The sequence below is a fragment of the Podarcis tiliguerta genome (genome assembly GCF_965153285.1).
Source record: "Podarcis tiliguerta genome assembly, chromosome: 3".
NCBI lineage: Eukaryota > Metazoa > Chordata > Lepidosauria > Squamata > Lacertidae > Podarcis > Podarcis tiliguerta.
The window spans coordinates 119,126,192-119,148,148 of NC_139536.1; the positions used below are offsets into that span (position 1 = coordinate 119,126,192).

The 21,957-nt window shown below is 41.4% G+C and overlaps 1 protein-coding gene across 4 annotated transcripts in view; it reads left to right on the forward strand.

Moving 5' to 3' along the window:
- Positions 1-21,957, forward strand: part of COL4A1 (collagen type IV alpha 1 chain) — a 177,760-nt gene that overhangs the window by 88,133 nt on the left and 67,670 nt on the right. For all 4 annotated transcript variants that reach the window (XM_083435551.1, XM_083435550.1, XM_083435553.1 and 1 more), the window contains 6 exons: positions 211-375; positions 2,316-2,411; positions 8,991-9,074; positions 10,638-10,708; positions 16,507-16,698; positions 18,407-18,575. In XM_083435551.1, the coding sequence (XP_083291677.1) occupies positions 211-375; positions 2,316-2,411; positions 8,991-9,074; positions 10,638-10,708; positions 16,507-16,698; positions 18,407-18,575 (777 nt within the window). The remainder of the gene's footprint in view (positions 1-210; positions 376-2,315; positions 2,412-8,990; positions 9,075-10,637; positions 10,709-16,506; positions 16,699-18,406; positions 18,576-21,957) is intronic.

Below are 21,957 nucleotides of genomic sequence, written 5' to 3' on the forward strand. Positions count from 1 at the left end.
GTGCGTCCTATAGGGCAAAAAATACGGTATCTTGCTATTGTTTGAACTCATGAGGTAGTTTAGGATCAGATTCAGTATGGTATCTCAGTATGGTATCTCAGCTGATATTATGGTGTTGCAATTATTTTATTGTTATTAAACAACTTATTGGTCAATATTTTTTTCTGTTGGTTTTATTGATGCCTACTTCACTGCATTATTGTAATCAAGGGCAACCCAGTCCTGGGATAATAGGGGCACCTGGTTTTCCGGGCGAGAGAGGAGAAAAGGGTGACCGGGGGTCTCCTGGATCTTCATTGCCTGGGCCAAAAGGAAGAGATGGACCTCCAGGACTTCCCGGTGTACCAGGGCTTCCAGGCCCACCTTTTGCAACAGGCAAGTCAAAATGCAGCCCAAAGTATACAGTCCTTTTAAAGTGCAAAAGAATCGAGATAGTAAGAAATGTTACGCCCATGGTCATAATAATGGTTAAAAAGAAAATTATGGGGTTTTTTTAGAATTGGTTAAATGAATTTGTTTTCAGATGTGGTGCCTCATTCTAGAAGAAATTTCTGTTTCCTGTTTCAAAACCTTGACTTTGGCTTGGTTAAGTGGTTTCACAAGTAAGTGTCTTCATATTTGATTCCTGACTGAGCTCTGTCGTGTCTCTTCTCAATCTTCTGGGATGTGTCCTGATGGGATGTGTTCAGAAGGAAGAGGTCCAGAGCAGTCTGAGGGGGAAGGGTCTTAGGTCAGCTTCCCAAGGCAGTTTTAATCCTCTACATATTTCAGAATTTAGTCTGACATACAGGTTTCAGATTCACCTCCTAACTACTGCATAGCCTCTTCTTCTGAAGCAGAGCATCCTGTTACATAAGAGCTTGAGGCTCCAAGCAGAAGGGGGCAATGTCCGGTCCTTGCAAGCAGAGAGAAAGCAACAACTATAGGCCTCTAGGAGGCTATGAAGGGGTTCTGCTGGCTGAAACAGTTTCCTGAAGCAGCTGCAGAATAAGTTGTCCCTTCAGGTATCACAATTAATTCCTCGAGTTCTGCTGCTTTTGCAGTTTATAGAACTTGCCTTTTAGTTTACCTTCACTATTACAGCCACACACTTGCCTTCTCTGGTTAAGCCTTTGGTCAATGTGTCTTCCAAAATATTGTGTCCCACAGATGAGACTATAATGCTACCCTGCAAATGAATTGCTTTTCTAAAGACATCTCTCACCCCAATCACTGGAGAAATCAATAATTGAAGCATACTGTAAATGTCCTTTCTCAAGGGGTTCCATGGTGAAGAATTTTCCCAGCCATATTTGAAAGAGAGGCAGATGATCTTCACAATCAGAGCCTGTAGCCTCTGGTTTGTTCTCTTTGGATGTCTGAATTTATCAGCATTCAACTACTAATATAGTCTCAGTACAGTGTTTATTTTTCTTCAATGTGTGCCCTTTTGTTTTTATATAGAAGTTCACTTGATAGGGCTATATGTGGTTTGCTGTCAGGTGCTGGGCTCCTTAGTGTCATTCTGACAGAAACCTAAGAGGAGGTATATGCCCCCCACCCCCACGCTCCTGAGAACAGAAATGTACAATCAGTTCAACTTTTTCCTTTGTTGCTGCACAAAATATTGAACTGTATGTTTGCAGAAATTGACATATTCATACAAACACATACAAATTGTCCTACTGTAAGGGGAAATGTGTGTACTGTTTGCCAAATATGGGAAGCAAATGAACTTTTAGTGTGTAGAAAACTGAATTTGGAAAAGAATCTTAGAATTGAGAATATTAGCATTACTTTGACTCAAATATGCTGTGGGCTATTTTCAAGCCAATTCAGCCTCCCAAGCAAATTTAGCAAGCAGATAAAATATATATGATTTTGTGGCATCTCAATTCAGGTTTTTGCATGCTAATGTGTATACAACAGCTCTGGTTTACATATTATTTTTATTCATTTATTATTTTATTTATAATTGTTTTATTTTAGTTTACTTTTTATTATAACTACATATTATGTTTTAGAGGAATATACTTCAGTGGTTGCCTTAAGGCCATGCAGGCAGTCCAGGTCCATATTTAGTCATGATAATGCTCTGGTTTCATGGAGAAATGTCCCATGTGAAGGATCTGGTTGCAGATAGAACCAGCAGCAGTTTCTACAACTATAGTAGCTCTTTTTCCAGCTACCCCAGTTGTGAGAACTGGTCCAAGCAGCACCTGTGATTTACCATTTCACTCAAGTAAGAGTGATCCATGTCACTGACATATATTTTTTAGAAATAGGATTTGCCATATAGAAACCATTCTGTGTTTTCCCCCCCATTCAAACTGCAGATGGAATTCTGGAGTGCCAACCTGGGCAGCCTGGTGATCCAGGCCCTCCTGGGCCTCGTGGCCAGCATGGCTTCTTGGGAGAAAGAGGAGAAAAAGGTACCAACACTGACCTTGGATGTACATAGATATAGAACCTTCCAGGTAAAAGAAGTAGAGCTTGTTCTAGACAACCAGTTCCATGAACCTGCTATTCCAGAGGCTTACTCATACCCGCACGGCATGGGCACATTCAGGCAGCTCAGGGGACAGCAAAGAAAGACATAGTAGAGCAGTATCAGCAGATAATCCCACAAGGTCCATTCTGCATGTCACTCCCAACACTGCAGCAATCCTTCAAGCAGGACATTACACACCAACAACACCTGCACATTTGCCATACACAAAGGCACCAAGGAATGTATAAAAAGGTAAAGGTACCCCTGCCCGTACGGGCCAGTCTTGCCAGACTCTAGGGTTGTGCGCTCATCTCACTCTATAGGCCAGGAGCCAGCGCTGTCCGCAGACACTTCCGGGTCATGTGGCCAGCGTGACAAGCTGCATCTGGCGAGCCAGCGCAGCACACGGAACGCCGTTTACCTTCCCGCTGGTAAGCGGTCCCTATTTATCTACATGCACCCGGGGGTGCTTTCGAACTGCTAGGTTGGCAGGCGCTGGGACCGAACGGCGGGAGCGCATCCCGCCGCGGGGATTCGAACCACCGACCATGCGATCGGCAAGTCCTAGGCGCTGAGGTTTTACCCACAGCGCCACCCGCGTCCCTTCGCCACCCGCGTCCCTTATAGTGACAGCCTAATCACTGGCGGGGTGCAGTGGGTGTGGTCCGCCTCGGGTGTCATCACTGAGGGGGGGTGACATCACTGCCGCCCCCCTGGGATGCCACGGGCAGAACCCCCCTGGGACCCTCACCCTGCCCCTGCGGGCAGCTAGCCCCGCCCTCGGGTGCACAGCATGTGTGCCGCTCCAGGTGCCAGAGCACATGGCTCCGCCTCTGAGCCTAATGACTCTAGCCTGCCCAGCACATCAACAAAATATAACTTAGCAAAATGCAATTGAGCTGCCTAGTTGCCCCTTTCTCATCTTGAGTTGGAGTCACTTTGCCCCCTCTTTTTCCTGGGAGGAGGTAGCTGCTGCTGATTGTGTGCAGTGACAGGCGACTCCTAGGAAGGAGTCACCCTATCTTCTCCAATGCCAGAATCACTATTTCCCTTTCTTCAAAGTGAATCAAGGCACTGCACCTTTAACAGCTGGTGATAGGCAACAAGCAACAAGTGAAGCTTTCTCCATCCCTGCATTTCTGTGGAGAGTGTCATTTTAAAAAATGCCAGAGGCTCTTGGTTCTCAAATGAAGTCAGGGAATATGTGACTCAGCAGCCCCCAACTAGCTTGACCAATACAGGAGATGAACCCCTGGAGGAATGTGACACAGAAAGGCAGGACTGTCAGGAGGCATGCTGTGCCTCTAGAGCTACAAAGCTGATTCCATTCCCTCATCTTGGACACCAATTCTCCAATTCTCAGCCAGAGGAGCAAGAACAGCAGTGGCAGACCTCAGAACACACTGATATGGCCATGGAAGGTACAGTGTACAGAACAATTTGTACCGTTCCCCAGAAAGGGAAGAGATGTGCAGTGGTGACAGTTGACTCCCTGTGAAGGGAGACAGAGGCATGACTCATGATTTTAGTTTTCTCTACACAAATGCAGAGTATGGGAAGCATGCAAGAAGAACTTGAGCTCTTAATACAGGATGGCAAATATGACCCAATAGGCAACATGACTGGAATGTAGAACTCGAGGGGTATAACCTGTTCAAAAGGAATAGACCAAACAGGGTGGGGTGGAGTAGCATTATATATCTTATATTATATAGCATTATATAGCGCGTGGTGTAGTGGTTAAGAGCAGTGGACTCGTAATCTGGTGAACCAGGTTCGATTCCCTACTCCTCCACATGCAGCTGCTGGGTGACCTTGGGCTAGTCACACTTCACTGAAGTCTCTCTGCCTCACTCACCTAGAATCATAGAATCATAGAGTTGGAAGAGACCACAAGGGTCATCGAATCCAACCCCCTGCCAAGCAGGAAACACCATCAGAGCACTCTTGACATATGGTTGTCAAGCCTCTGCTTAAAGACCTCCAAAGAAGGAGACTCCACCACACTCCTTGGCAGCAAATTCCACTGTCGAACAGCTCTTACTGTCAGGAAGTTCTTCCTAATGTTTAGGTGGAATCTTCTTTCTTGTAGTTTGGATCCATTGCTCCGTGTCCGCTTCTCTGGAGCAGCAGAAAACAACCTTTCTCCCTCCTCTATGTGACATCCTTTTATATATTTGAACATGGCTATCATATCACCCCTTAACCTCCTCTTCTCCAGGCTAAACATGCCCAGCTCCCTTAGCCGTTCCTCATAAGGCATCGTTTCCAGGCCTTTGACCATTTTGGTTGCCCTCCTCTGGACATGTTCTAGTTTGTCAGTGTCCTTCTTGAACTGTGGTGCCCAGAACTGGACACAGTACTCCAGGTGAGGTCTGACCAGAGCAGAATACAGTGGCACTATTACTTCCCTTGATCTAGATGCTATACTCCTATTGATGCAGCCCAGAATTGCATTGGCTTTTTTAGCTGCCGTGTCACACTGTTGGCTCATGTCAAGTTTGTGGTCAACCAAGACTCCTAGATCCTTTTCACATGTACTGCTCTCAAGCCAGGTGTCACCCATCTTGTATTGCTGCCTCTCATTTTTTTCCCCCAAGTGCAATACTTTACATTTCTCCCTGTTAAAATTCATCTTGTTTGTTTTGGCCCAGTTCTCTAATCTGTCAAGATCGTTTTGAAGTGTGATCCTGTCCTCTGGGGTGTTAGCCACCCCTCCCAGTTTGGTGTCATCTGCAAATTTGATCAGGATGCCCTTGAGTCCATCATCCAAGTCGTTGATAAAGATGTTGAATAAGACAGAACCCTGTGGCACCCCACTAGTCACTCTTCTCCAGGATGAAGAGGAACCATTGATGAGCACCCTTTGGGTCCGGTCAGTCAGCCAGTTACAAATCCACTGAGTGGTAGCATAGTCAAGACCGCATTTTACCAGCTTCTTTACAAGAATATCATGGGGCACCTTGTCAAATGCCTTGCTGAAATCAAGGTAGACTACATCCACTGCGTTTCCTTCATCTACCAGGCTTGTAATTCTGTCAAAAAATGAGATCAGGTTCGTCTGACATGACTTATTTTTCATAAATCCATGCTGACTATTGGTGATCACAGCATTCCTTTCTAGGTGCTCACAGATTGTTTGCTTAATGATCTGCTCCAGAATCTTCCCTGGTATTGATGTCAGACTGACTGGGCGGTAATTATTTGGGTCCTCTCTTTTCCCCTTTTTGAAAATAGGGACAACATTTGCCCTCCTCCAGTCTGCCGGGACTTCGCCTGTTCTCCAGGAATTCTCAAAGATGATTGCCAGTGGTTCTGAGATCACATCTGCCAGTTCTTTTAATACTCTTGGATGCAGTTCATCTGGCCCTGGAGACTTGAATACATCTAAACTAGCCAAGTATTCTTGTACTATCTCCTTAGTTATTCTGGGCTGTGTTTTCTCTGCTGAATCATTTGCTCCAAATTCTTCAGGTCGGGCATTGTTTTCTTTATCGGAGAAGACTGAGGCAAAGAAGGAATTGAGGAGTTCAGCCCTTTCTGTGTCCCCTGTTTGCATTTCACCATCTTCTCCTCTGAGTGTTTGTTAAGGGGGAGGAAGGGAAAGGGGATTGTTAGCTGCTTTGAGACTCCTTACGGTGGTGATAAAGCGGGATATCAAATCCAAACTACTACTCTTCTTCTTCTTCTTCTTCTTCTTCTTCTTCTTCTATGTAAAGGATGTGTACCCATCCGTGACCTGGAGCAGGGAAGGCAGACGGAGAGTATAGGGGTAAAAATTGTAGGAGAGGGGGAAAACCAGTGACCTTCCTATGGATGTCTGCTATAGACCACCAAGCCAGACTGAAAACTTGGATGATGCCTTCCTATAGCAGATTACTAAACATTCAAAAAGGAGAGATATAGTAGTCATGGGAGACATCAACTTCCCTAATATCTGTTGGAACTCAAACACCGGCAAGAATGTAAGGACCAACAAATTCCTCCATTGCATCAATGGCAATTCCATTTCTCAAAAGGTGGAAGAAGCAACAAGACGGTCAGCCCTCTTGGACCTGGTCCTCATCAACAGGGAGGAACAGATCAATGAAGTGGAAGTATTAGGAACCTTGGGAAGAAGTGATCATGTGCATTGGGTTTCATTATACAGAGGGAAGAGTAAACTGAGTGTAGTCACACATACACTCTGGACTTTAAGAAGGCCAATTTTAAAAAGCTTAAGGAACTACTGGATGAAGTTCCATGGTCAGAAATGCTCAAAAGGAGTCCAAGATGGATGGTAGTTTCTCAAAGGTAAAATGTTGAAGACCAAATGGAGACAATTCCAACAACAAAAAAGTGGGAGGCATCTAATGAGACCATTGTAGCTTACAGATGAGCTGAGATTTAAGAAGAGCATGTATAAGAAATGGAAGAAAGGAGAACTCACAAAGGAAGAGTATATACATGGGTAGCCAACAGTTGCAGGGAGAAGGTCAGGCGGGCCAAAGCTCAGAACGAGCTCAGGCTTGCAAGGGAGATTAAAAATAGTGAAGGTTTATTTGGCTTTGAAGAAGAAGAAGCAAGTAGTAGGTCCCTTGCTTGGAGAAGATGGAGAAATGCTAATGGATTAAGGTAACGGACCCTTGGGTAGTTAAATCCAGTCAAAATTGACTATGGGGACGGCACTCATCTCCGCTTTCAGGCTGATGGAGCTGGCATTTGTCCACAGACAGCTTTCCAAGTCATGTTGCCAGCATGACTAAACCACTTCCGGTGCAACAGGACACCGTGACGGAAGGCAGAGCACACAGGACTGCTGTTTGCCTTCCCACCATAGCACTACCTATTTATCTACTTGCACTGGTATGCTTTTGAACAGCTAGGTTGGCAGGAGATAGGACAGAGCAATGGGAACTCACCCCGTCATGCGGATTCAAACTGCCCACCTTACGATCTGCAATCCCAAGAGGCTCGGTGGTTTAGACCACAGCGCCACCTGCACCCCAATGCTACTGGGTAAGAGAAGGCAGAATTGCTTGACACCTGCATTGCTTCTGTCTTCACCAAAAAGAAAAGCAATGTCCAACCTGGTGATGACAGAATAAAGGATGCTAGGTGGGAACTGCAGCCAAAGATAGGAACAGAGGTGATAAGAAAACACCTGGCTACTTTAAATGAATATAAATCTCCAGGGCCTGATGAACTTCACCCAAGGGAGCTTGTGGATGTAATCTCAGAGCCTCTTTGAGAATTCTTGGAGAACAGGTGAGGTCCTGTGTACTGGAACCAGACAAATGTACCCATTTTCAAAAATGGGGGGAAAGAAGATCCAGGTAACTACTGACCAGTCAGCTTGACACTGATACCAGGAAAGGTCCTAGAACAGATAATTAAACAGTCCGTGAGCACTTAGAAAAGGATACTGTGATTGCTAACACCCAGCATGGGTTTCTCAAAAACTAGTCATGCCAGATGAATCTGTCTCCTTTTTTCTGATGGAATTACAAGCTTGGTGGATCAGGGGAATGCTGTGGATGTAGTATATTCTTATTTCTGTAGGGCTTTTGACAAATACCTCCATAATATTATTGCAAATAAATTAGTGAAATGTGTATTGATCAAGGTAACTGTTAGGTGGATTTGTAGCTGGTTGACTGACCAAACCCAGAATGTTCACTAATGGTTCCTCATTATTCTAAAGAAGAAAAACAACAAGTGGGGTGCTGCAAGGTTCTGTCCTGGGCCCGTTGTTGTTCAATATATTTATAAATGACTTGGATGAAGAAATAGAGGGGATACACATACAATTTGCAGATGACACCAAACAGAGAGGGGTGGCTCATGCCACAGAAGACAGAAATAGGGATTCAAAATGACCTTAATATATTTGAAAACTGAGCCCAAACTAACAAATGAATTTCAGTAGGGACAAATGTAAGGTTCTGCACTTAGGCAAGAAGAACCAGGTGCACAAATATATGATGGGGAACATCTTGCTTGCTAGTAGTAAATATGAGAAGGATTTAGGGACCACAATATTGTTGTTGTTGTTATTTTATTGTGTATATAACATAAAATACATACAATACAAACATTACACATTACAAATAATCTGGCAAATTACAAATATAGAGAAAAGAAAAGAAGAAATAGAAAGTGATTTTGTTTAAAATGAAAAAGAACCTTCCAACTATACCCGTTGCACTATTTTGCAATTAGATTTTCTTTACACAGTTTCTAATGTTATTTTTCTCCTTCTTGATTCTAGTTTTCTCCACCATTACGTTACAAGACTCATTCAATATATGCCAGGAAGCTTTTGTTGTCACAGTAACCTTTGAGATATTCTTTAATTACTATCCACAATCTTAACGTGATTCAACAGTGTGATACAGTCAAGTAAAAGCTGAGAAAATATGTAAAAATGTCATATTCCTTGAGTGAGAACATTAGGGTTATTTTCTGTGGGAATTACTATTTGGTTTGTAAAGGTCTTAAGCATAACCCTCTGATAAATATCTCTGTATTTTTAATATAGGGGTAAAAGGTGATGGCTGTTTTACCTGTGATGTACCCAGCCTAGCTGGTGAGCCAGGCCCCCAGGGGTTTCCAGGAGAACCAGGTAAAGTACAAAATAAGCACTGTGGTAGACTCCTCCAGGATTTGTGCTAGATTCCTCCAGGATTTGCATTGCCTTCCTCTTATTCCTTCAATCACATTGCTTCATATACAAAATGGTGCGGGCAGCAAGCTTCAAAGATGTTGATATCTACTGTAATACAATGGCTGATGAAAAAATTGCTTCATTATTCTGGATGGCAGACACATGTGGGGAGAATAGTTAGGGCCACACAAGACCACCCTTTCTCTGTTTCTGGAGGAAATCCTTGCTCTTTCCTGTCTGATCTGGAAGCAGCACCTCAACAGAGCCATCAAAAGTCCCCAAAGTACAATCCAGCTCTTCCTTCTTCAGATGAGAAGATATTTCCTGAAGGATTGAGAATGCCCTCCTCACTCTATTATGAGCAGGAGTTTACAGGAAGAAGTTCCCATTTTCTTCTCACCCATCCATCTTGCACATGCCCATTTTAATGTTGCCATTGTAATGTGTTATGGCTATTTGGAAGATATGTTGCACAAGTGCCACATCTCCACAATATCCACACCATTTTGTGATCTTTTATTTTTGTTCTTATAGTTTTGTAAAGTTTCAGCATTCTCTACAGCAGTTCTGAAATTCTTGTGTGAGCTTTTCTCTGAAAGTGACTTATCATCAATGTGGGTGACATTATAGGAACTGATTTCCTTTTTTTGTATTCTCTGTCTGGATAGAAGATACTGTGTACATGCACTCCATCCTGGATTGCTCAAGTGTAATACTAAAATAAAAATCTGTTTTTGAAAATCATCTCAAATAATCCTAAATTTACATTATTAGATCTTAATAATCCAGAGGTTTTCAACCTTTTTGAGTCCGTAGCTCCCTTGACCAACTACATTCTTTCTGCTGTACCCTTGTGAGGCTCAGGAGCCCAGTTATGGGAAACCCAGCCAGATGGGCAGGGTATAAACAATAAATTATTATTATAGTTATGCCACCCTTTGCCTGTAGAGCTGGCAGCCTCTCACCCTTTTTCGAACACCCTCCTTTGTGGAGTGTTCCCTCAGCCTCCTCCCCCCTATCCTTGGGAGTCCTCTAGGCAGCCGCAGCTGCCGCCCCTGGTCTCTGAGCTGCCCCACCCCAAAGAGATGTGCCTCCTCACACTACCCCACAGGGGGCTGGGAAGCACCCCCTGACCAGCCTCAGAGGCACCATTTGTCTGCGGAGCTTGTAGCCAGGGCTGCTGCAACAAACAGCTGTGCAGGCTGTTGGGAGGCAGAGAAGCAAGAGGGCATCAGGAGGGAGGGAAGGAAGGAAGAAAAGAGGGACAGAGGGCAGGGTTGCCCACAGCACCCCTGACCATCATCCAAGGCACCCTAGGATGCCACAGCACATGGGTTGAAAACCACTGTAATAAACAGTGCTTTAAGCAGTATACTTTTATTGTTTCTGGAAATATTTTATATATTTAAATGAATTTTCTTAGAATATCAAATTATAGAAGAGCAAATGGCAAGAAAAAAATTTCTTAGCAGAACCCCTCATACTTGTAAGTTACATTTATCTTTTCCTATTCTTTACAAGGTGTTGCAGGACCAAAGGGTGCTAAAGGTGACAGGGGCCTTTCTGGATTTGAGGGTCTTCCAGGAATGACAGTAAGTAAATGATCCAAATATTTCACAGCCATTTCTTCAGCAGCATATAATATAAGATAATGGCTTTATAACAGTAATTGGTTTCAAGGTACATCATCTCAGCAAATGAACTAAGGAAATGTATTTTATTGTTTGGTATATAATTCCTATTCTCTTATCCCCATGGAACTGTCATTGGGTAAACAGCAAAGGATACAGTATCTGCCCCAGGAGAGCTGGAGTCTCCCATCTTCCATTTCTCCAGAATAGCTTGTCCTCAGGCTGAACACTCTTTGTTTGTTGGTTTTTATTTAATTTTTATTAGTTTCAATTCATTATACAACACCAAACATTAAGACAACAGAAAAGACAGAACAAAAAAAGAGAGAAAACAACAACAAAGGAAAAAGAAACATTGCATAACACAAAACACCAACAGATTAAATTTACAATAACTAAATAACTAGATCACACAACAATGATTGACTTCCCTTCAACTCAGTTTTGGAATATGTTACAAAGAGTTTTCTATCTGCAGTTTCGTTTTCTTAAAACTCTTTACGTCGCGGGTGTTACATCAAGCCTACTGTGCTTTTTAATTTTTTTGCATCTGTTTCAATATATGTCATAAATTTATTCCACTCATTATTAAACTTTGTACCTTTTTGGTTTTTTATTTTCTGTGTCATTTTTGCCAATTCTATATAATCAAATAATTTAGATTGCCACTCATTTATAGTTGGGATTTTTGATGTCTTCCAGTTTTGTGCAATTAGTGTTCTAGCAGCCACTGTTGCATATTGGAAAAGTGTTTGGTCTTCCTTTTTAATTTCTTCTCCAATTATCCCCAGAAGGAAGGCCTCAGGGTTTTTTGTGAAGGTATATTTAAAAAAAAAAAATTAATTCATTGTAAATTATTTCCCAAAACTTTCTAATTACTTCACAAGACCACCACATGTGGTAAAAATTGCCTTCCTTAATCTTACATTTCCAGCATAATTTGTCTCCGGTTTTGTACATTTTTTCTAATTTTACAGGCGTGATGTACCACCTGTACATCATTTTTTCCATGTTCTCTCTAAGTGTTGTACATGCCGAGAATTTCATACCTTTATTCCAAAGTTTCTTCCACTTATCAAACTCTATGTTGTATCCAAAGTCTATCGCCCATTTCACCATTACTTCTTTTATTTCTTCATCTTTGGTGTCCCATTCAAGCAGTTGGCTGTACATTTTTGATAGTAGTTTTGATTTGTTTTCTAATATTTCTACCTGGAATCTGGATTTTTTTTCGTTCATCCCAATCTTTTTATCTTCAGTCCATAAAGCATTGATTTGATGAAATTGGATCCAGCCTGCCAGTTTATTCTTTATCTCTTCATATGGCCTAATCTTCCATCCATTTTCTGTTTTTACTAGCAAATCTTCATAAGTCCATCTTTCTCCTTCAATATTTATTTTTTTTATTGTTAGGATGTGGATTGGTGATAACCACCAGGGGGTGTTTCTTTCCAATAGTTTTTTGTTTCTCTCCCATGCTTCCAGCAGTGGCCCTCTAATAATATGATTAGAAAATCCTTTGTGGACCTTTTCCTTATTACGCCACAGGTAAGCGTGCCAGCCGAATCTTATGTTGAAGCCTTCTAAATCGAACAAGTCTGTGTTTTTAATAGTAATCCAATCTTTAACCCAGCAAAGGCGCGAGGCTTCATAGTACAACTTCAAATTTGGAACCGCAAATCCTCCCCTATCTCTTTGATCCGTAAGTAATTTGAATCTAATTCTTGGCCTTTTTCCTTGCCAAATAAATGTAGAGAGTACTTTCTGCCAATCTTTAAATACTGAGGTTCCCCTGATTATCGGTATATTTTGAAATAAAAACAGCAATTTCGGTAATAGGCTCATCTTAATTGCTGCCATTCTTCCTGACCAAGAGAGTTTTATTCTGTTCCAGGTATCCAGATCCTTCTTTATTTCTTTCCATGTATTTGTATAATTGTCTTCCATTAAATTTATATTCTTCATCGTTAGCCAAATTCCCAGCTATTTTACTTTTTTAGTTACTTTAATCCCAGTCTGTGATTCAAGATGGTTTTTTAGCTCTTCTTTCATATTTTTAGTCATCATTTTAGTTTTTGTTCTATTTAATTTGAAGCCGGATAGCTTTCCAAATTCTTCTAACAGATCTATCACTTTACTGACACTTTTTTTTGGATCTTCCAACGACAACATAAGATCATCGGCATATGCTTTCAATTTATATTCTTTTACTCCAATTCTTATTCCGCATATTTCTGAAGTTTTCCTTATCTTATTTGTAATTATTTCTAACACCATAATGAACAAAAGAGGTGATAGAGGGCACCCCTGTCTTGTACCCTTCGAAATTTCAAAAGATTCACTTAAGTTGTTATTAATAATTAATTTAGCACTTTGTTGCGAATAAAATTGCTTTTATTCCTTCCAGGAATGTGCCCTCTATCCCTGCTGTTTCCAGACATTTTAATAGGAAATACCAGGATACATTGTCAAAAGCCTTTTCAGCGTCGATGAACATTAATACCGCAGGGATTTCATTTTTACATTCTAAGTATTCAATGAGATTTATTGTATGTCTTATGTTGTCTTTTATTTGCCTATTAGGTAAGAATCCGGTTTGGTAATTATGAATGAAATTGGCTAAACACTTTTTAAGTCGACTCGCCATTACATCTGCGAAGATCTTATAATCATTATTTAATAATGAAATCGGTCTGTAGTTCTTAATATTAAGTTTATCCAAGTCTGGTTTAGGTATTAGCGTAATGTATGCTTCTTTCCAGGACGCTGGTATTCTTCCACCTCTTAAAATCTCATTCATTACTTCACAGAGCACCGGAGTTACAAGTTCTTCTAGGACTTTGTAGTACTTGGCCGAAAAGCCGTCTGGCCCCGGAGCTTTCCCTAGTTTCATCTTCTTTATCACCTCCTGAATTTCTTATGCTTTTATGGGTTTATTTAATAGGCTCTTTTCCTCCTGTGATAAACTGTTGACTTTGTTTTCTTCTAGGTATTTTCCTGTTTCTATTACATCTTCTTCTTCTCTTTTATATAACTTTTCATAGAATTTAAGGAAGCTCTTTTTTATTTCCTTAGGGTCCTCCAAAACTTGTTCTTCTATTTTTAATTTATTAATCACATTTTGTTTTCTCCTTTTTCTTAATTGCCATGCTAGGAATTTTCCAGTTTTATTTGCAGACTCGAATTTTTTTTGTTTCATTAACTTAATTCCCCATTCCACCTCTTGGTTTATTAATATTGGATATTGTGTTTGCAACATCTTATACAATTGCTTATTTCTTTCAAATTCTTTTCACATTCTCTTAGTTGGGTAAGTAACTCTTCTTTTTTTTTTTTTTGTTCTCTCACCTTTTTTCTATGACTATTTTGTTGTATCAAAAAACCTCTTAACACTGCCTTGCTAGCATCCCAGACTACATCCATATTTATTTCTTTGTTAATATTTAAATCAAAATATTCTTTCAAGGTGGATTTAGCCTTTTCAATCACATCCTCTTTCTCAAATAAATAATCATTCATTCTCCATCTGTACATACCCTGGGTCTCCCATTTTAAGTGTAACATTATTGAATTATGATCAGATAGTGTTCTAGGCTGTATCTCACATTTCGACACTCTTATTGTTAATTCTCTTGAGATCCATATCTGATCCAGCCTGCTCCAACTCTGATGTGGCTCTGAAAAGTGGGTGAATTGCTTCGTCATGGGGGTTTTGTGTCTCTTAAATCTAAATTGTGTCTATTAAATCTAAATCTAAATTTTTATTAAATCTATTAAATCTATTAAATTCTATTAAATCTAAATTTTCCTCGAGGTCATTAAACAATCTTGGAAGTTTTCCTCGATTTAAGTTCTTCCTTTTCGAGCTTCTGTCTAATTCTGGTATTGGCACTCCATTTAGATCTCCAAGTAAAACCAAATTGTTGTTCTCTAAATCCAGTAATGTTTGTTCCAGTTTCTTAAAAAACTCCACTCTTTGAAGGCAGGCATATTCCCTCTCTAGGCTGTTATCCAAAATCTCATAGTCCTTTTCCCCCATAAAAAATTATTGAAACTTTTTCATGATACAGAGCAATTAAAAACAAACTAATTTAAATGAAAACTAAAAGGAGAAAAGAATCACCACATAATTATCTCTGTCAACGAGCTGTTGACAGAAATTGTCTAGTGCACCATCTTCCTCCTGGAAGTCAACTCATCTCACCCTTTCCTGAAGTGCATTCTCAGAGGGACAACTCTGCTTTCATCTCTGGTTCAACATTAATTTCTGTCCTCCCTGTCAGCAATAGAGAGCCTTCCATTTGAACCACAAATTGATTCCTCTTCACATTATATTCTTCAAATGCTGTCACTGGTGGCTATCACCATAGTACACTGCATCTCAGAGCTAAACACCGTATTGGTGCACCACAACTATTGCACCTTTCATTGCAACCAGGTAGTCTGGGGCATCAACCTATCCTTCACATATATAAAGAGTCTTTCTTGGCTTAGAGCATATTCAGTTTTGCTGTTTTGTTTTTTTGTTTGGTTTTGTGTTGTTTTGAAAAGAGAGATACAATGGAAATGGTGGAAATGACTGGCAGAATCCGAGACCAGGGAGAAGAGTCGATGGAAGAAGATTGGAAAAAATTTAAAGTATATTTACAGTTACATGGTTTTAGCAGAAGTGTTATCAAGAATTATACAAAAATTAATCGTTAATGCGCTAAAGTGGAAAATTTAAAGTTAAACTGTGTTAGGATAAATTATAGAACAAAAATTGAGAAAGAGGGAAAGGATTTGTTGAACCAGTTAATTTGAACTAGAATACAAAAAAGGGAGGCGCGAGGAAGTCGAGGAAACAAGCATATGAAAGATAAAGAAATGCGATTTGGATGTGTTTTTAAATGTTTTAGTTTTCTCTTGTTTTGTGGTATTGCTTTTTCTTTTTACTTTTGATGTATTGTCTGTTAAACTTATTGTTTTTTCTTTTCTTTTTTATTCTTTTTCTTTTTGTAATTATTAAACATTTAATAAATATTATTTAAAAAAGAAAAGAAAAGAGAGATACAGTGCCCCTGTCTTTTAAGCTGCATGGTTTTGTTCAGTTTACTTTCTTTGGTATGTGAGCTTCTTGTGTGCAGGAAGATTCAAATTATATATGAGTGTGTGGATGCACTGTTAAATAAGCAATCCTTCACATGTATTCTGAGTTGAAAGTTACAGAAGGACTATATAACCTTTCCAAACATTTCAGTAAGCTCTTGGTTCCAGTTTTGAATAAACATTCACAAACCTTTTATTGATAATAATCAGCTAAATAGTTTGAGGATCTATACAACTTTGTAACATGCAGAAAACAGCATTCTTAAAGAAACCAAAGACTGGAACTGAGGGAAGTCGGGATGGGATGGGGGGTGGGTTTTGTGTGGGAGGAGGGAGGGAGGAAAAATGGGGGGGGACAAGGATGATATGTCTTTGGATAATATGTCTTGTTATAATTTTGAATAATTAAAAAAAAAAAGTAAGCTCTTGGTTCCATTAGACCTGTCTGGCTATAAGGAGTGGCAAGTTCAGATTCTCATGGTTCTCTGGAAATTTAGAGGTCTGTATTATTTCATAGCAACACACACAGAAAAACTGAATATGAGCAATCTTGGCAATTCATTATTTGTCACCTGAATATCTAGCACTAAAACCTGAGGTTGTTTAGTTTTTTTCCGATTTATTAAAATATATTTTATTATTTATTTAATGATGCTATAATGTTATTTCAGGGACCTCCAGGTGTACCTGGACTGGCAGGAAGCCCAGGAGCAAAAGGGGAACCTGGAGATGTTTTTTTTGATTCTGATTTAAAAGGTGATAAAGGAGATCCAGGATTCCCTGGACCTCCAGGTGTTCCTGGAAGAGAAGGAAGACCAGGGCGGGATGGCCTGCCAGGTGCCCCAGGTCTTAAAGGTGCATCGGTAGGTGTATGTCTATGTTTGCCCATTGTACTGTCTACTATATTAACTGTAGGGTATTAATGTCAGCACGTTCACCCTTTCTTTCTTATACACATCTGATAGCAACACTCCACGTTACAGTTCTCATTCACTGGAACGCTCTTGCAGATAAATCCCATTACAATATTTCTGCATGCAGTGCTGAATACCTGCAATAATACCTGCTTGGAAGTAGACTAGGTAGCTCTCAACATTTTTGGTGCACTTACTGTGTTTAAACATCACTGTTAACCTGACCTGAGTTTAATTTCCCCCCATGTTGATATTTTCAAGAATGGGTCTGACACTTTGTTCTTCTTATTTTATTACTACATTTATCTGTTGTGCAATGGCCCTGATGTCACACTTTCACCCAGCCTGTGACATTCTGTGACAGCCATACTTTTGTCACTCACTACCACAAAAGATGTAGGTTTGGTGACTTTATGGCAAAGTGCATAACCGGTTGGTTATGCCACTACACTACACTTGTTGTCAAAGGGCTGACAGGAAGAGCAGGTCAGAGAGGAAGATGCAAGGCTAACTTGCAGTTAGTTTCTGTATTAAGGAAAGGAAAAAATACAAGGAGGCTCATAAACGTAAACTCCCCTAATTAAAAAGTTGCTTGAACTGGCATGCAGCCCCTCCTTCGCTCTCAAGCCTTTTTAGTTAGGGCTCCTCCCCTGTAATGTTCCTCTACAGTGAGCTCCAGGAGCCTCTATGCCTGTCTGGCTCGTTGCTCGGCAACATGTAATATCCTAGGGGTAAGTGGGGCCGGAGAGCCGTCAGCAGAGGAGCTGTCAGGATGGATCTGGGGGAGAGATGCAGGACCTGGCTCCCCTCTGTTGTCTCTGTTGCAACCTGCATCCAAACTGGAAACCTCATCATTCTGCCCTGTTCTGGGCCATTTGCCTGCTTCTGCCTCTTAATGATCCCTCAAGCTTCCTGCTTTTAGTACCTCCCAACTTGTTCCCTCCTCTGGGGGTCTCTTGAGTGGGAAGCTTCCACCACTCTTCCTCATCCAAGCAGTCCCTGGCACCTGTAAATGTGGCTGTACATCAGGGGTAGCCAACATGGGGCTCCATAGATATGGTTGAACTTCCCATCAGCCCAGCCAGCATGACAGTGGCAGCGATGATGAATGTTGTAGTCCAACAACATCTGGAGGGCACAGTGTTGGCTATATATCCTACATATGATCCCTTTTAAATGAAGAATAGCTACAAATATTCTAAATATACCCACATCTGTAGACTGGTGATGGGTGAGCTCCCAACCCACACTTTGGATTATGTTGAAAACAAGCTGTTACTTTGTTCTTAAAATGTCTGTGGATATCTTAGCTTGTTTCCAAGGCAATCTAAATCCAGCCCACCCTTTCAACCTCACTCTTTTCCAAGCATAACAAAATGGGTCTCAGCAACATCCCTACTGGAAACCTAGTTGCTTTTGTCTTATAATGAGGGGCAACTGTATTCTGAGCAGCAAGTAATTTTAAATGATCCCGTTTCAGGAACAGAATTTATGCACATTGGAAAACATTTATTCATAATCCAGTGTGGCCGGAGCTTGTTTATTGTAATGGTTAATCCAGCTACTTTAGTTAAACTAATGCAATATCATAAAATAAATGTTACTCTTTGATGTATAAGGTGAAGAGGTTATTGTTTTCTTGTTTTCTTAAAACCAGGGAACAATTGGGTTAAAAGGAGAACGTGGCCTCCCAGGAATAAGTGGTTTTCCAGGACCCCGTGGAGAGAGAGGTTTTCCTGGTTCCCCAGGGGTCGGGCCCTCTGGGCCACCTGGTGATAAAGGGGACAAAGGTCTTTCAGGGATTCCCGGCACACCAGGATTTCCAGGTAACACTACTGATGGTAGTCATACAAATAGCTACTATTTACCCAGATGACAATTTCAGCAATACTAAAACTGCACAAAATATTTTTTTGAAAACCAGTCACAGAAATAGCAGCAGAACTGGTGTGAAACTTCATGCAATGTGATGTTTATGAGTTTTTGAAAAAAGACTCTAAAGGACAACATTGTGATGTTAGAATCAATAAGATAGTGAGAAATAAAGCTAAGATTCAGTGCTTTTCAAATTCTGTGACTTACATTAAGATCTAAAAAGTGCTACCTTTTGATTTTCACATTTGAGAGTAAGAGTGTCTAATAGTTTCCTGTACAACTATGATTTATTTTATACCCACTCTTTATCCTTGCTTCTCGGGACAGATTGCAACAATTAAAACACAATGTTAAAAACAGTTTAAAGCCACTTACAATCAGAAAAACAAGGTGAATCCTTAAAATATACATTTCAGGTGTCAGATGTAAAGAGCATTGGCAGAAAGCTGTATAATGAAGATGACAGATGTATCTCTTTGGGGAGAGAGCTGCACAGCTTTGAGTCTGCCACAGAGAATGCCCTCTCCTAAGCAACCAGCCCTCAAGCTTCTGAGGGTGGAAGAGCTAAGAAGAGGGTTCCTCTGCTTTCCTTACCACTTGAGGGTTGCTGTAGCGATGGGGTTGTCTTCCAAGTGTTTGGGGCCTAAGTCATTTAGGGCTTTAAACCCCAACATGAACATTTTGAATTGGACCTGGAAAGAAACTCCAATTCCAATTCCAATTAAACTTTTTATTGTGCTAGCCATAGGCCATGGCATCATTCAGAAGAAGAACAAAAAGAAAAAACAAGAAATAAAGAACAACAATAACCATAAAAATCATCGGACACAGACATACAATAAAACCACAGTCACAGCTACTAAAATTATTTGTTGCATTAAATAGAATAGAATAGCAGAATATTCTCAGGTATGATGTGCCAAATTAAATATCCGAATCCCCTTTGCAGTTGACTGCTATTTTGTCTAGTTCCTTCTTCCTGATCTTCTTAGTTGCCAGCACATAAAGTAACAAAGTTGTCGGTGTTGCTCAGAAGCCATTTCCCCCTTTCCCCCCTATTCAAATGCTTTCCATTCGTAAACAGGGGTTTTATAAATCGGTCTCTTGGGTCTATATACCGTATTTTTCGCTCTATAGGACGCACCGGACCATAGGAGGGGGAGAACAGGGGAGAAAAATTTTTTCTTGTTCTCCCCCTTTAAAACAAGGTGCGTTCAAGGTGCATTCACCCAAAGCCTACGGAGCGCAGCAGGAGTTCCCGCTGCGCTCTGGAGGCTTCAGGCGGCTACCTTGGAAGCCTGGAGAGCGAGAGGGGTCAGTGCGCACTGACCCCTCTCGCTCTCCAGGCTTCAGTGAAGGCAACCCGAAGCCCCTGGAGCACGGCAGGAGTTCCTGCTGGACTCCAAAGGCTTCAGGTTCCTTTCGACCTGCTCTTTGGGGCTGGGAGCAGTGCTTCCCCCACCACCAGCCCCAAAGAGCAGTTTGGGGAACAGCGCAAAGGCTGCGTGCAGCCTTGCCGCTGCCCCCCGAGCTTGTGGAGCTGGCGGTGGGGGGAAGCACTTCTCCGAAAGAAGTCTTTTCACATAATTTAGGCACAGGCAATCAATTCTAGCCTGTATTGTTGTCACGTCAGCTTCAGCACGAAGAAGAGCAGCTGGGATCCAGTTGGGGAGCAAGAGCACTTTCCTGAGGAATTTGTTTTGCACTATTTCTAAGGCTTTGTTAGCCTTTGGGTCCATGCCCCATATCGCTATTCCATAGAGCATCTGGGAAACCACTTCGCTGGCAATGATTTTCGACACAGGTTCTAGTAACTGGCACTCACCATTAATGCCCCACAAGATTTCTGCTCTTTGAGTTTCGTAGCCTCAATGTGCCCCTTGCACGACAGAGTCTCAGTGAAGAGAACTCCCAGATATCTGAAGGAGCATGTTTGCTTCAGATTCTGCTGATCCATTTTCCATTTGAATCTGGGACTACGCTTCCCAAAGACCATAATTTTGGTCTTGGGGTAATTCACGACTAGGTCTTCCCACTTGCAATACATGCTAATCGCTGTAAGCAGATTGTTAAGACCTAATCAGGAGAGTGATAGGAGCACCACATCATCGACATACAGCAGACAATATATTTCCCTATTGCTAATTGATGGGGCGGGGGATTGCACCAGTGCTAGGTGTGGCACCATATGATTTATGTAAAAGTTGAAGGGTGTGGGAGCCAATATACAGCCTTGTTTCATGCCTTTTGATGTCTTGAATGCTACCAACAGACCTCCCTTTAAACCCACTCTGACTCATGTTTTGGTGCCGCAATACAATCCATGAATTAATAATAATAGTTGTAATATTGGCATTTGAGAGTTTCTCCCACAGTCTATTACGGTTGATTGAGTCAAAAGCAGCAGATAGGTCAATGAAGGCAGCGAACAGATTATGTTTGTTTTGATTGGTGTATTTGTTGATAATGTTGTTGTTTAGTCGTTTAGTCGTGTCCGACTCTTCGTGACCCCATGGACCAGAGCACGCCAGGCACTTCTGTCCTCCACTGCCTCCCGCAGTTTGATCAAACTCATGCTGGTAGCTTCAAGAACACCATCCAACCATCTCATCCTCTGTCGTCCCCTTCTCCTTGTGCCCTCCATTTTTCCCAGCATCAGGGTCTTTTCCAGAGAGTCTTCTCTTCTCATGAGGTGGCCAAAGTATTGGAGCCTCAGCTTCACGATCTATCCTTCCAGTGAGAACTCAGGGCTGATTTCCTTAAGAATGGATACGTTTGATCTTCTTGCAGTCCATGGAACTCTCAAGAGTCTCCTCCAGCACCATAATTCAAAAGCATCAATTCTTCGGCGATCAGCCTTCTTTATGGTCCAGCTCTCACTTCCATACATCACTACTGGGAAAACCATGGCTTTTACTATACGGACCTTTGTTGATAATAGGAGAGTGTAAAACGCTGGTCAGTGGTACTATATCCAGCTTTGAACCCTGCTTGTTCCTCGTATAGGGTGTTATTTTCACTAAGCTAGACTGTTAGTTTGGTGGAAAGAAACTGAAAAGCAGTGAAGCTGTTTGGGCTATGTGAGATCTAAATGGCACCTCAGGTAGTAACCTGACTGGTGGATTTTGAACCAATTGAAGTTTTCAAATTGTCTTCAAGGGCAGTTATTTCTATTCAAAAAGGACCATATATAGTGAACCATCCACTGTGATCACCTGAACTTCCAGCACTGATGATGTACCCAGGAGCACCTCCAAGCTGTGGACCTGCTTCTTCCAGGGAAGGGCCATCCTGTCTTGAAGAGGCTGTCTCCCCACCCCCTAGAGATGAGAA